Source organism: Pseudopodoces humilis, chromosome 2, assembly GCF_049639895.1.
Source record: "Pseudopodoces humilis isolate 2021_Gansu_Grassland_sample_001 chromosome 2, ASM4963989v1, whole genome shotgun sequence".
NCBI classification, from domain to species: domain Eukaryota; kingdom Metazoa; phylum Chordata; class Aves; order Passeriformes; family Paridae; genus Pseudopodoces; species Pseudopodoces humilis.
The window spans coordinates 114,572,181-114,586,888 of record NC_142201.1 but is presented as its reverse complement, the minus strand read 5'-3'; the positions used below and the strand labels follow the sequence as shown (position 1 = coordinate 114,586,888).

General features: G+C 43.9%; 2 protein-coding genes across 3 annotated transcripts in view; one reads left to right on the top strand and one right to left on the bottom strand.

Annotated features, from left to right (window-relative positions):
* The window catches only part of EVA1C (eva-1 homolog C), a 32,525-nt gene extending 29,243 nt beyond the window's left edge, over positions 1-3,282 (top strand). For both annotated transcript variants that reach the window (XM_014253607.2, XM_014253606.2), the window contains exons 6-8: positions 1,242-1,313; positions 1,953-2,045; positions 2,870-3,282. In XM_014253607.2, the coding sequence (XP_014109082.1) occupies positions 1,242-1,313; positions 1,953-2,045; positions 2,870-3,264 (560 nt within the window). In that variant the 3' untranslated portion in view covers positions 3,265-3,282. The remainder of the gene's footprint in view (positions 1-1,241; positions 1,314-1,952; positions 2,046-2,869) is intronic.
* A 3,602-nt stretch (positions 3,283-6,884) lies between these two features.
* On the bottom strand, positions 6,885-14,626 carry CFAP298 (cilia and flagella associated protein 298). The gene is made up of 7 exons (XM_005524059.2): positions 14,292-14,626; positions 13,019-13,186; positions 11,783-11,850; positions 10,121-10,279; positions 9,573-9,704; positions 8,186-8,281; positions 6,885-8,096 (listed from the first exon to the last, which is right to left on the bottom strand). The coding sequence occupies exons 1-7, from the start codon at positions 14,428-14,430 to the stop codon at positions 7,986-7,988; spliced, it is 873 nt and encodes a 290-aa protein (XP_005524116.1). The 5' UTR covers positions 14,431-14,626; the 3' UTR covers positions 6,885-7,985.
* Between the last annotated feature and the right edge of the window lie 82 nt (positions 14,627-14,708).

The window sequence follows — 14,708 nt, the reverse complement described above, 5'->3', positions numbered from 1 at the left end:
CACAGGTGAAGGAGCCCCAGGCCATGTGACAGGAGCTTTGGGTCCCGTATGGGCGCTGGAGATGGCGCATCCTCCCAGGACGTTGTTCATAACACAGACATGTTGTTCAGAACAGCCAGGCCTGCAAATGCAGACTGCAGGCTGGAAACAATCGTGCTCTGTCTGTCTCACAACCAAGGAAAGTATTCTGACACTGGAAAACAGCTACAAACTACCATCAGGTACAAGACAAAATAGAAATAAGCTTATTTACCCCTGTATCTGTTGGCCTTCCACTGCAAACAAGAGCCAAGGCTCCCAAAAGGATTCCTTTATCAGGAAAGGAAACAGCTCTGACTTTGAGCCCACACAGAAAGAAAAGTTCTGCTCAGAAAGAAGTGCTATTTTTAGTTGTTTTCCAAATGAAAACTATGCTAAGCTGCAAGCCTCAGTCTCCTCTGTTCTATTTAACTCTCTCAACGCTATTTCTTGGCAAATGTTTATTGGACAATAGAGGTGAGTGTCATACTTGAAATTTCTTCCTTTTTACCCCCCATCAGTCTGAAAATCAATCAATGTGCCTTCACATAGTATAGGAACAGGTGCTAAGATCTGGGCAGCTGAAGGGTCCATCCATCCATTACAGAATATGTGATCTCTCAATGTCTGTACAATGCACCTGCTTGTAGTTCTTTTAATTATTTGAAGAAGACTGTGAACACATACCGAGGGAATAAATTAATGAAATTAGAAAGATGCAGCTCATTTATTCCCATCCTCCCCATCTTCCTTGGCAACCATCCATCTCAGAAGCTTCGCAAATGACATCACACAAGACTTTAACATTTATCTTAGAATTACAGTGAATCATCCTCATTCAAACCCAGTATATCTAGATGCAACTTAGCATCTGGCTGTAGCCCAGTTTATACTGAATTTAGGGGCCAATTTTGTCTCCATCCACTGGTTGGCACACCCTTGAGGGGTTGAAAACAAGGGGCAGGTTGCCAGGCTGTATGGAGATGCACCAATGCTCCTGGAGCAGGCCGGTGCATAGACCCAGCCACAGACCCAGAGCTGCCCTGACTTCGCAAGAACCACACAATCATTAAGGCTGGAAAAGACCTCCAAGATCAGTCCAACCTTCAATACCACTGTCAGAAACCCAGTTAATAAACCCAGGGTTAGCAGTGGGATTCGTAAATAACTGGGGAGAGGGTTCTTAAAACTAACAGAACGTAATTTGTCTTTTGTCTTTGCAGTTCCTAAATTTATCCTCACGGCTGTCAACCCCCTGGTCCCTGATAACAAGTCTTCCGTCAAACAGAACAATGGTATGTAGCAGCACAGACACAGGGTTTGGGATGAAGTAGTGGAAACCCTGCTGAAAGACCTGGTCTTTCTGTTGGAGAGCAGAGGACAGGCTGGGAGTGGGATGTGAGCACAGTCCTGCAGTCATAGCAACTCTGTTGGAAGAGTGACTTGCCCAGCCTGGCCAGAGCCAGCATGCTAGGAAGACTAAAAGTGAAACTGTAGTTGTTTCAGAGTGAAGGATCTTTTACAAGTTATGCTAACACCAGCTCTTCTCAAAGGCCACAAAGTTAAGGACGAGGCTGATGTGTGTCCCCAGTAACAGGAGTACATGGAATGGTTGGGCTGGGAAGGCCATTGGAGAAATGTGAAGCTTCATGAAGTAAAATTATTTCAGAAACCCCAATGGGATTAGGCACAAAGGGTTTCACTTGGTAATAGACTCTTTTAAGTTAATTTGCCATTTTCTACATGTTTGATATTTTCGATAATTTATTAATTATACTTTAACTTATCGAGCATTGTTTGCTCTAGTGTTCTGCAGCTCCTTCAGCATGGCATGGGCCTGCCTGTGTTTTGGGTGGACTTGTTAGCTGGAAAGTTACTGGGTGAATATCAATTTAGTTGCTTCGCTGAATTTACTTTACCTCCTCGTGTCACAGGTGTCGACCTTGATCCAAGGGAATCGAGACTTCCAAAGAAAGATGGAACTATAGTTAGCTCTAACTACTTGGCTACATTTGCATACATTAAAGGTAGGGAAATGAGGCTGAGATTGTTTTGCTCACTAGATCATGGCATTGTGGGAAAAGGGAGGATCAACTCTGATGGTTACAACTAATAATCCCACTTTTATGGTAATGATATTACAATATAATCACAATCTTGTGGATGGGACAATCCCAGCATAATTCATATTTAGGGAATATTCCTTGCCTTGAAGGACTCAAACACTTAGCAACTACAGCCAAGATATTTTTAAACTTTTGATGGTGACTGTTGGTTGTTCAGTAGTTTTGAAAACCTGGCCCTGACATGAGTGAGCACTGGAGACATCTGTCCTCGGGAATGTTGGGTTGCATACATACACAAGGAGTATCAAGGAGTAATAAAAAAAAGAAAAAAGTCACCAAACCCAGCCTTCTCTGCTGCGAGACAAAGTAGGTTTTGTGACTTAGCAGCACTAAGTGCGAAGGAAGAAAAGTGCTCCCTCCTCAGCCTGGCCTGAAGATGCTGCTGAGGCCTGCAGAGCCCAGAGTCACTCTTTGCATGCCCTGTTAGTGAGGGCAAAGCCCATTTTGGTAGGATGGCTGGAAGGACCAAACAAGGCATGCAGAGTAGCTGGTAGCTTGTTGACAACAGCACTAAGCTGCTCATAAAGGGTTGGGGCCATGTTGTTATTTTACAATGTTATAATCAGACTGGATTTTTGCCCAGCAGTTCAGAGGCAGAACTGGTGGGGTTGGGCTGTGAGTGTTGGGAGGTTTGGCTAAGGAACACTGCGGGAATGGCAGCTGGGGGTTTGTAAACAGCCTTGGCAGTTTGTAAAGTGATTAAGCCCTAGCTTTCTTGCCTGCAGATCACCTTGAAAGAGCCGCTCTCCTGTTTGTGTCCAGTGTTTGTGTGGGATTAATCCTCACACTGTGTGCCTTGGTGATCTGCGTATTGTGTCCTAGTGACATCCAGAAGCTGCACAGGAAGAGGGATCAGCAGGTGCCAGAGAGTGCCAGAGCCTACGAGAGCAGTGAACAGGAGGAGGAGGAGGAAGAGGAGGATTCCTCCCTTTCAAACACCCAGGATGAGACAGATGGACTTTACAGACCTTGTTACTCAGGTTATAACTCAGCAGAGGCAGCAGAACTGGCCGAAAGGATTGAGCGCAGGGAACAGATCATACAGGAAATTTGGATGAGCAGTGGTTTGGATATGACACCCCCTAGAAATATGAATACATTTTATATTAATGAACAATAAATGGCTTATTTTGGATGACACTCTATCCTTTTTTTTTTGGAAAAAAAAAAAAATGTACCTTCTATGAAGGAACATTTGTATCAGTGAATATAATTATTTGTAAAATAAAAAGAAATATATGCAATAAAAAAGGGTTTCATATCTTTGACTGTCTATAAACCCTTCTGTGAAAAACACTACAGTTTTAACTCATGGTACAGATTACTTTTCACTGTAATTTGGGATCAACTGCCAAATGCATGTTTAGGAATATTAAAAAAGGTGAAAAATATTAAAGCAGATGTATTTAACCATCAGAACAGACTGATGTGCACCTGTGTTGGCAAATGTGTGAAGGACAAGCTCCAAAATGGCTGCTTCTTTCATAAAAGACTCTTGACGTTGCCACATGCTAAGAATACTTTACTTAAGGGAAAAACTGGTTAATTTTTCTGATCCTAAAGCAGGGTTAGAGCCAGTACTTGAATGCAGGTCATATTCTCAGGATTTTTTATCAGTTCACAATCTTCACTCGAAAATTGTTAAGCTAGTCAGATTTGGTTTCAGTTGGAGAGAAAATTAAGCCAGTAGTGTATCTAAGCTGAAACCACAACAGCCTTCCTGTCTTAAAAATGTCTCCAATATTTTAGCTGCAGCCCATAGGGAATTTACTGAACAAAAGGAGGAAAACTGTCACTTCCTATTGGTAATACTTCATGGGCTCATTGTGCTTCCCCACTCAGATGCTGTGTGTCCAGGTAGAGCATAGTATGAAACACTTGGAAAGAAAACAGTGACATGACTTGTCATTTCCTACTGATACAAAGTCAAATTAAGCCTGGAAAAACTTTAAAGGGAGGAAGGGAACTTGCTCAGATGACTAAGGCACAATCCTGTGCTCAATTGGAAAAATCTCACCAGCAATTAGCATCCTATCAGCGGAAGGAAGAGAGGCTAAGGAGATGGATGGAGGGTTGAGGTCACCCAGAGCACTGGGAAATTGCAGGAGAGGCTGGGCACAGCCCAGGAGCCTGGCTGCAATCCTGCTGGGCCACTGCTCTCCCCTTTCCAGTAGGAAGTCATCATAGCCTGTGCTATGTGCAATGTTGATTAAAAGGTTTCGCTCTGGAGGAGCCCATGCCTTGGTCCTGAGTGGAAGAAGGCAAGTTTGCCTTTGGGGAGGGCTCTGGGCCAGAGCTGGCTCCTTCCTCCTGACTCATGGGGCAGGTGCCACCCATTTCCCGGTCAGACAGAAAGGGACTGATCTACGTCCCAACAATTCCTCCTGCTGACAGACGGTACTAGTGAAACAAATCTGACCCTCTTCCTTTTACTGGAGCGGGCTGGGCCCTGGCCTGCAGGGCTGAGGGCAGGGGCTCCAAGGGCCCCTGCTCTCATGGGCTCCCCAAAACTCTTGAGTCCTGGTGAAACTCCCTTCTGTTGAGCCTGGGGCCCACAGGCCAGCTGATCTCCAGCTGATCTTTTCTAGTACTTATCTGTCTGGCAGTTAATGTTTATAGTCACTAAAATTTGTGCATTTTCTTCCCTCATTTTTTATTGGGAAGCCTCAGTGGAGTTTTAGCCCATAAGCTGACATCCTAACAAAAGCTGGGAGTTATCTTTCCTTCAGACTCCACTTTGCTCGAGATTAGGTAAAGTCAGTGTGCTCTAGGGGTGGCCCCCTGGAGAAGACCTTGACCAGACAAAGATGGGACTCCACAAACTTTCCAGGCAACCTGTGCCAGTGCTTGGCCATTCCCACAGTGACAAAGTGCTCTCTGATATTCAGAGGGATCCTCTTGTGTGTCACTTTTTGCCCACTGCCTTTGCTCCTGACACTGGGCACCCAGGTCCTTTCCCCAGTTAGTTCACTTCATCCACACATCTGTCCATCTGATACCCCTTGCTGGGATTCCCAGCTGAAATCAGGGTCTTCACTCCTGGTGGCAAAACAACTGCAGTGGCAGAAGATCAGCAGAAAGCAGTTTGCAGCTTAAGAAGTAAGTCCCTTCCTTAGGGCAAAAGGCTTCACTTTTCCCAACTCCCACTCCTCTCCTTGCTTTTACAGCCTTGGAGGAAAAAGACCTTCTGTATTGAAATAGTGATTTAACTGATGACTTGATCCCCTCCTGATTTTCTTCCCTGCCTGGCACCACACACTGGTGGGCAGACAGTAAAAAATTCCTGCAGGTGCCAGAGAAGCAGCTGCTTCCCAGGATGGAGCATTTCACAGCCACTGGGAATGTGCTTGGAGGGAAAAAAAAAAGAAAAAGTGCAGTGCTTAATAATGCATGCCTGTTTAAATGGATCCTCAAACATAGTGGCAAACCCTGTCCAAACCCCAGCACCAGAAGAAACTGAGCAGGGCAGGTGAACCAGCATTTTCTCCAGGCTGGGAGGTCAGGCTTCACTCAGGATCTGTTCCTTTGAACTATTTATAGTCTGAATTTGGGTTGCTATTTTATTCTTTTTGCATAAATTTTCCAAGTCTACCTGGGGAAAGCTGTCAATTAGTGGTTCACCTCATTTCCAAATGTTCACTGTTCACAGCAGTCTGAGTCAGAATGAAGACAAACATGGAAAAACCTGATAAACAGACAATGAATTATTTGGATCTTTCTGAAACAACACCCAAAGTATCCAGAAGACAAAACAGAAAATTAATGAGGTATGCACTTATCTGTCCCAAGCCCTGAAAAAACCAGCAGCTGAAGTGCCATAGCTGGAATCTCTCCAGGCTGAAGATGGAGGTATCCACAGGAAGGGTGCCATGAGGCAGCAGCAGCAATGCTATGGGAAGGACACTCAGGGCTGGCTGTGGGATGGAGTTTCAGCAGTCAAATCCTTGCAATTTCCCAGAGGAGCAGCCTAAGGAGAAAATACTGCAAAGGAGAGCTTGCAAATTGTTTGGACTATTTGGTTTGTGCCCCACACACGGCTGTGGGCAGGACAAACTGGAAATTTACTGGAAATTATATGACCCAGCATCAACATCTGAACTTGCTGGAAGGCAACATGTAGCGTTGGTGTGGCTGTTTGAACTCCCCACTCCTCCCTTGAAGTTAGCCTCAAGTTTGTCACTAGGAACACTGGGTGAGGTTGTAGGAAGCAAGAAATAAATAATTCCAAATCCTAGATGAGGCAGAGAATGGAGCAAAATGTGGGAAAGCAAAACCATGAAGAGGAGAAAAGGAATGAAACCAGGTGTGGAAACCATTTTCATTCATCAGGATGGTGATGGCCACAAACCAAACATTTTAGTAATGTTCTGCTGTGTGTCTCCTTTGAGAGAGAATGGATTTTCTCCTTGGAAGGGCATGGCTCCTCTTGAACTTCCAGAAATAAGTGGTTTAAAAGAAAGGCAAAACGCTTTTGCAAAGTTGAAAAGTGTGGTGTTTCTATCTCATTATGTCCTTGGATAGTTAAATACCCATAGGCTTTCCTGGGTTCCGGTACTCTTTAATAACTTTCCAGTGAGTTCATTCAGTTTCAGCCACAACGAATCAATCCAGCAGATTCACATTGTTGTGAGAACTCTGAAAAGGATCAATGCTATGTAAAGTCTGCTCAACTAAAGAAAAAACCAGCACCAGTTACAGGAGAGAACAGCAGTCAAATGAGTGCAGAAACTGTGTTAAATATTTCCTATGCCTGCTTTTCTCTTGCTTTCAGAGAGGAAATGAGAATATTATAAACTCCAGGACACTGATTTTCCTCTTAGGAAGTGGTAGAACAAAGTGTTTTGTTAAAAAACATTTTTTGCCATGTGAAATAATTCCAAATAAATTTTAAATGAAAATGATTTGAAGTTTTTCAACTCAGAAATGCTGGTTTTCCTTTTTGTAAAAAGTCATGTTACTGTAAAGTTGATATTCAAGAAAACTACCAGACCCCAAAATTCCCTAACAGTAAAAAAATCAGTGATTGACATAAAACCACCATGAATAGTTCACTGAGTGGCATTAATAACCTTTTCTGCATCCAATCTTCAAGCTGTGAGTTCACCAAACACTTGACTTTTAACTTGATTGGTGTTTCTTCAACCATACTAATACAGAAAATCATGATGATTTCTTTACTTCCATCCTAAGAGATCTACTGCTATTAAACTTGGGTTTATCCAATCTACCTGCAAATGATGCTTATTTTTGTATACAAATTACTGTCAACCTCTACATACCAGCAAGATAAACTAAACCCAAAGAATGAAAATGATGCATTCCAGAAGGATATAACTAGTGTCTATATAAAAACACTTCCTTTAAACAAATATTAAGAGGTTAACTCATTTTAAAATGACAGTTTGGAAATAGCTATGTTGAAATGTGAACAACCACATAAAAAAATCCTAATTCTCCCTGGATTAGTTAAATAAATTATCTTCTCCAAAGCACACCATCTAATAGTAATGCAAGAATGAGAAGAGAGTATAAAGAGCACTCTGAACAACACCAAACATTCCTGTACATATTTACTAGATCTCTTATCTATGAAACAGATTGACATTTCCATATCCAAGTTACAAGTTTCTAATAAAATACAAAACATCAAGAGAATTTGTTCATTTCTTTGCAGAGAAAAGTGCTGTTGCAGTCACAGAGAAATATGAACATTTATTGAACACCTAAGGCCACAGAAGTGACAATTTCAGCTGCTGTCAGAAGAATCTACCACACACAATACAACTCCTTGCTGCAAACAAGAGCATCAACTGAGCAGCTTAAGAAGGGGTTTGCAGAGCTTCATCTTGGACCCCATTTGATGTCTTTTACACCGTGAAATTGCCTTTTCAGAGCATGGTTGTCTGCCCACTCAGCATTTAGAAACGAGTCGTCCTCCTCCTCCTCCAGTTTCTGCGGCAGAGAGAGGAGGGAGGCAGTGAGGGACGCAGCCTGAGCTCTGTCAGAGCAGCCCAGCTCTCGGGCACCAAAGGAACACTTACCTTCAGCTCCTCCTGCTTCCTGTAGTAGTACAGCATCATCTCTTTTTGCTCTTCATGACTGATCACAGGCTCCCGCCCCGGAGCTCCTTGTCCTTTCTGGAAGGGAAATTGTAAATGTTGCTGATGGCCTTTGTGATACAAAGGAGAAGCTGCTATACAAAGACAACAAAAACCTTTCTTCAGACAACTGGATTGCTCAAATTTAATATGGTTCCTCAGGACAGGAAAATAAATGCGGAGAAACTGTGGCTGCATTCACAGAAAGGTTTGGGTTGGAAGGGACCTTGAAGATCGTTTAATTCCACCCCCACTGCCACAGGCAGGGACACCTTCCACTAGACCAGGTTGTTCCAAGCCCTGTCCAGCCAGGCCTTGAACACTTCCAGGCATGAGGCAGCCACAGCTTCTCTGGGCAACCTGTGCTAGGGCCTGACCACCCTCACAGGGAAGTGAGGGTTATCTTTTCAAGTAAGGTTTATTTTTTCATCTCTGTATCTGAACCATGCTGTCAATTTTGTGGACATCAATGGAAGATGCAAACAGGATTGAGTCTATTTTTCTTAAATTTCCACTCTAGAAGGCATAATAAATCTGTTTTAAGGTCACTCTTGGTATCTTAGGATGGGCCCACATCTTTAGCTCCCCTACTAATACAGACACAGGATGGCATAGGATTCAGTAATGCAGGGAAGTAAGGGAGTTACAAACCACTACAAAGAAAAGGAAATTTCTTATCCAGGCAACCGTCCTCCTGGAAGAAACAATGGACACAGCAGAAAACACCTGCTGTCAGCAACTGCAAACACAGCATCTTGCATGGAGATGGTGGATGCTCTCGAGAACAAACAGGGTCTGAGGCTGTTTAGGCAGAGAGGAACCCCTGTACTGCTCCTGCTCTTTGAGCAAGTCCATCAACTAATTAAACAGACAACACTCCTGGGAACCTACACTTCAGCGGCCACTGAGATGCCATGCCATTTTCCAGTGACCCTGGAGAGGAAAGAAAAAGCAAATCTGGTCTTCTAAGTAATGAACACATAAATCACCTGACTTACCCCTCAGGGATGCACTGCAGAACCCACTGCAAGTGCCAAGACTTGCCATAAGAGTTTTCAGTTTGTATCTCATCTATTCTTTAAATACCTCTTTGTTGTGCTTCACAAAGATACTATGGAGCAAGAAATAGCAACTACAGTACATAACTGACAGGCTAAAGGAAAAACCTCAGAGTATAATCCATTCAAACCTTAAAACAGATGTACAGTTTTAAGATGCTCAAGCTGGAACTAATCTAATCCATTTTATACTCCTATGGATAGTTCTCTTCCACAGAGAACAGACAGCCAAGGGTCAGGAACTTGTAGAGCCATCTCCCAGCAATACTCACTTTCTGGATCTTGACAATGATGGTTGTTTTCTCATTTTTGCCTACATAGTCAGATAGCAACTTTGTTTCTTCCAGCTGCTTTCCTGCCCACCATAACTGTGCTTCCGATTCTTTTATAACTTCAGTTCCAGCCTGTGACAAAATAAACAAGGTGAAGAGTCGGGGGTGTTGTTTCTTGCTTTTTTTTTTTTTCAAAACCAGATTTTTTTTCTGAGGGAAAAAAAAAAATCCTTCTGGAATTCCCAACATGAAATGTAATTTTACATTCTACTTCTACATCCTTCTCCTCATACTCATCTATGTTTTTTTTATTTATATTCCATTCAATCTTGATCTAATATAAACACTTTGGGCAACAAATTCTCCACACTGGAGGTAAAAACAACCTTCATAACAATAACAAAATAATAAGATTAAGTAAATAAATATTTAATTATTTAATAATAATTGAATTATTCAATAATAAATAAACAAAACAATAAGATGAAGAACAGCATAGCCCATGTTTAACCCAGGACTACATATAATGGGAATATATTACTGCATACATGAGTTCCTGACAAGTCTTCTTTATCTTCGAACTCCATCCTAATTGGATCATGTGGAGGCAATCCCATTGGATACACAATCATCACAGCCCCTCGGAGCTGCTCCAATGCATCTTTCACCATCTCCATGTTAACACACACATTGGCCTGAACTTGTTTCTGAAACACAGACAGGGATCATTGGCAATACAAGCAAACCTGCAGAAAGACTTTGCTTTGTGGCCAGTTCAAAGGTTAAGTGATGGGAGATCTGAAGAGCTAACAGGCTGCACAAAGGTATTAGGAGTGCAAATTTCCTCACTGGAATACTGACTTGGGAGTACATCTCTCACTTTTGGCCCCTCTGTTTAGCCTGCTTACATAGGGTGGGAGAGGAAACAAACAAGGGAAATCACTAAACTGTGCAGAACACAACTGCCTGTGGAACACAGGACTCAAACCAGAACACATATGACCACAGATGCCAGACAGGGACGCTTTGGCTCCAATCACTTGTAACTCATGAACATGATTCAAGCCAGCAAAATTCAAACAAGGGATGGGGAAGAGACTTAAAACTCGAGACAAAAATAGAGCACATGTGAGCAGAAGTGTAAAGCTTGGTAAACTGTACAGCTCATGCAGAGATCTGTAAGACCAAGTACTTGAGATCATTGCAAACCCTATGGCAAGGATAAAAGAGGAACATGACACATCTGGAAGATAAGAAATAAAGGTCTTCCCTACAGATTTAACAGTTTCTTAAGTACTAAGGTAAGGGAATGTTGCCTCCTTGTGGATGTTCTTGATCTGATTAACATGCCACTACAACCTCAAATACACATTTCTTCTTTTTTTTCATTATAAAGTGGTGAACCTAACAAACCACTTCCCAAACTATCCTTAACTCCATTCATAAATGTTACTAAATTTGTGTTTCAAAGTCATACAAAAGCTGAAACACAACACAGAGCACCTACAGATTTGGCAATGTGAATTTGAATGCCTGAGAGCACCGTCCCATCAGGGCAAACCTTGTGCTTGTCTTTGAAAACACATACTCAACAGGACTGAGCATGACTCCAAGTGCTTGTCAAACCAAGGCCCAACCCCTGCCCCATTCCTGGCAGTGTTCAAGGCCAGGCTGGATTGAGCTCTGAGCAACCTGGTCTAGTGGAAGGTATCCCTGCCCATGGCAGTGGGGTGGGACTGGATGAGCTTTAAGGTCCCTTCCAAACCAAACCATCTGTGATTCTGTGATAATCTAAGAGATTAGAACATATTTTTCAATTAATTACACATAAAAGTCAAAAGACTTCATTAACTCCAAAACCAGCACAGAATGCGGTTAATTTTTCACCAGAAAGCACGACAAGCATTCACCCAAAGAACACATCAATAGCAAACTGCAAGGATAAAACTGAATGTGATTTAATCGTTCCACATGGGCTCGGCTGTCAGCATTCCCTTGGAGTTTAGTATCTGATTCCTTAACCTGTTGAACCACTTGCCAAAACCTTGAAGAAAATCATTAACCAAAATGTGAGGTTTTATGAGGCTATTCACTTCCTGGCATTTCTCAACAACTGTGAGCCCTTGCACTGAAAAAAGTCTGATTTTTTCAGATGCCAAACTCCACAGCACTTACTAGGAAAGCCCCACAGACCACTTGAGGAAACTCACCTTTGAGATTAATGCCTTGGCTTCTTCTATTGTCTTCTTTATAACTTGCTGCATTTTTTCATTTGGAGCTAAAAGTAAGAGACATATTTCATAGCCTACGCTTACTGTAAAGAAACCAAGCACGCATTCTGTCCAGATTGCACTGTGAGCAAATGAAACAGTATTAAATCATAAAGCAGCAGAAATACCACTAAGCTGCAGCCAATTTACCAGTTAGATCACTCATTCCTGTATTTCTTACTTACTTAAGAAACAAGCAGTACTTTTCACATAGAAAAAACAAACTTACTTTTCCCAAAGACACATGACTGGTATTTGCCCCGTCCTTGGAAGTGTTTCAGGCCATATTGGAAGGGGCTTGGAGCAGTGTGGTCTAGGGGAAGATGTCCTTGCCCATGGCAGGGGAATGGAAGTGGATGAGCTTAAACATCCTTTCCAACCCAAACTATTCTGTGATTCCATGATCTGGAACTTCATTTGAGACAAAGGTCCTCAGTAGAAAGCAACAACCATAATCCCATACCCTCCACAACAAACCAAGTAAAGCTCCTTCCCTGCTGGTCTGTACTGGCAGACATGCTTTAACTGTGCATAACAGTTTGCAGTTTTCTGACTTTTCTAATTAATTAATTCTAATTAAAATCTCAGTCTAACAGTGAAGACAGTTTTGCAAACATGCTGTACATTTCATATCACTTATCTATTTTAATTGCTATAAAAAGCCTGTCCTCAAAAACAAAAATCTAGCTAAAGCATACTCATTCCCATCTTATATCCCACGTGAGTGCATCATTGGATGACATTTGGTTCGGCACTGTTCAATATTCTAACTTTGTCAATATCACAAGGCTGTCCTCCACTTACAAACACATGCTCAGTGAATCTGAGTCCTGGTCAGTGAGAAAAAAGGAGAAATATTAGAAAAAAAAATCTGTTGATGTATCTTGGAGTCCCTGGGAAAAAACAGTTTTCCAGAGTACATTTACCTACGGGGAGAGTAAACTAAACTGGAACAGTCAAACTTGCTCTTGGTGACTGTTCATGTGCTGAAGAGAGATACTGCTCTTCAGGCTTGTTAATCAGCATTATCCCAGATTCCAACCCAAGACAGAATTCCTGTGTGTGGAACTTACAGTTTGGCTATCCCATTCCAGGTTTAGAGATTTGTTTTTCCCTGCTATATTATGGTTTGTCTGTGTCTGAAGGGATGGAAACAAGAATTGACATTTGACTTACCAAATCCATTTCTTCGCCCCATTTCATCCTTTCTGAAGATGCTTCCACCACTTGGGACACACTTCTCTGCCCACTCATCCTTCAACTTCAGCTCTTTGATCTGCTCCTCTGTCAGTCCTTGCATATTGTAAGGTAAGGAAATACCATGCTCTGCCAGCTCCTCCATCTCTTTAGAGTGTTTAGAGAACAAGATTAAAAGTCTCTGTTACTATACTCCATTTACAAAAGCCTTTCACACGTTGTACATGCACATAAACCTTGCCCCTAGCTTTTAGTTTTTAAACAGGTAAATATAAGGAATAAATAATAAGGGATATAAACACACAAATATAGATAGGGATGGTGTAATTATGTTAAAATTTATACATTTTACATACCAGTAAAACAAAATAACAAATAACACCCACAGGGATGCAAACCCTCATGGTATTTAGTGGTCATAAACCTTTTATTTTGGTATTTCCCTGGTCAGATTTTTTAAACTTCAGAGCAGTGTCAGTATGGCCTCAGACACCCCACAAATATTGTGGCTGTTACACAGCAGGTGTGAGTGTGCTGCACACCCAGGTCAGGCTCACCTAACAGGAATCTCTGCTCTGACAGCCCCACAGTGGGATGAGAAATGTCTTTTAAAGCTGCCCCAGAAGTGAACTCAGCACTAATTCAGACACGTCGTTAACTCCACTGCATGGCAGGGGATGCTGGTGGTAGCCAGTATCACGTCACACACAGGTTGGGGCACTGCTGGTCACGAAGGAGCACTTCACAATGCCCTGAAGGACAACTTTGGACAAGGGCCTAGAGTAACAGGAAAAGGGGAAACATCTTCAAACTGACAGAGGGCAGGGTTAGATGGGATCCTGAGGAAAAATGCTTCCCTGTGAGGGTGGTAAGGCCCTGGCACAGGGCGCCAGAGATGCCACGGCTGCTCCTGGGTCCCTGGAAGTGTCTAAGGGCATGTTGGACGAGGCTTGGAGCAACCTGGGATAGCGGAAGGCGGCACTGCCCACGGCAGGGGTTGGGACTGCGGGAGCTTTAAGGTCCCTCCCAAACCAAACCATTCCCCGATTCCCTGATTTAAGCAGCCACTACGTGCACTAGCTGCAGGCGCACGCAGCGGGAGTTTTCAGCGGGGTGCAGCGCCCTCACTAAAACACCAAAGCCGGAAATTCACACGCGGTTGCGCTGTGCGATCACAGCTCTGTTAAGACCGGAGGCGGCGCTTTCTCACTGCCTGGGAGCCGTTCCCGCCCCCCGCGGCCCCAAGCGGTACCTGAGCACAGGCGCTGCACCTTCAGCCGCCCGTTGTGGATGCGGGCGGCCAGCGGCGCCAGCTCGGCCAGGCGGGTGCTGCCCGGCGCCTCCAGCAGGAACTGGCTCTCGCCGCCGCGCTTGACGTGCAGCCGTACCATGGCCGAGACTCGGCGGCCCCTCAGCAACGGAGCCGAGTCCCTGGATACCCGCGGCAGGGATGGAGCGCGGGGACCGCCCGCGACCGGCGCCTCGGGAGGTCCTGAGAGCGGAGGAGGGCCGCTGCCGCCTCCGCTGGTAGCACCAGGATCCTTCGGGATCCGCCGGGACGCTCCAGAGCCGCCGCCGCGGCGCCTCCGCCGGTCCCGCCGCCGCTTCCACTTCCGGCCACTCCGTGAGGGGACGGGAGCCGCTTAAAGGGCCCGCGCGCCCCGCCCGC

Coding starts and splice junctions, on each gene's coding strand:
- CFAP298 (XM_005524059.2), bottom strand. CDS start 14,430: ATGGTACGGCTGCACGTCAAGCGCGGCGGCGAGAGCCAGTTCCTGCTG. Junction 13,187..14,291: donor GGTGCAGCGCCTGTGCTCAG/GTACCGCTTGGG, acceptor AACACTCTAAAG/AGATGGAGGAGCTGGCAGAG. Junction 8,282..9,572: donor TCATTGTCAAGATCCAGAAA/GTGAGTATTGCT, acceptor TTTCCCTTCCAG/AAAGGACAAGGAGCTCCGGG.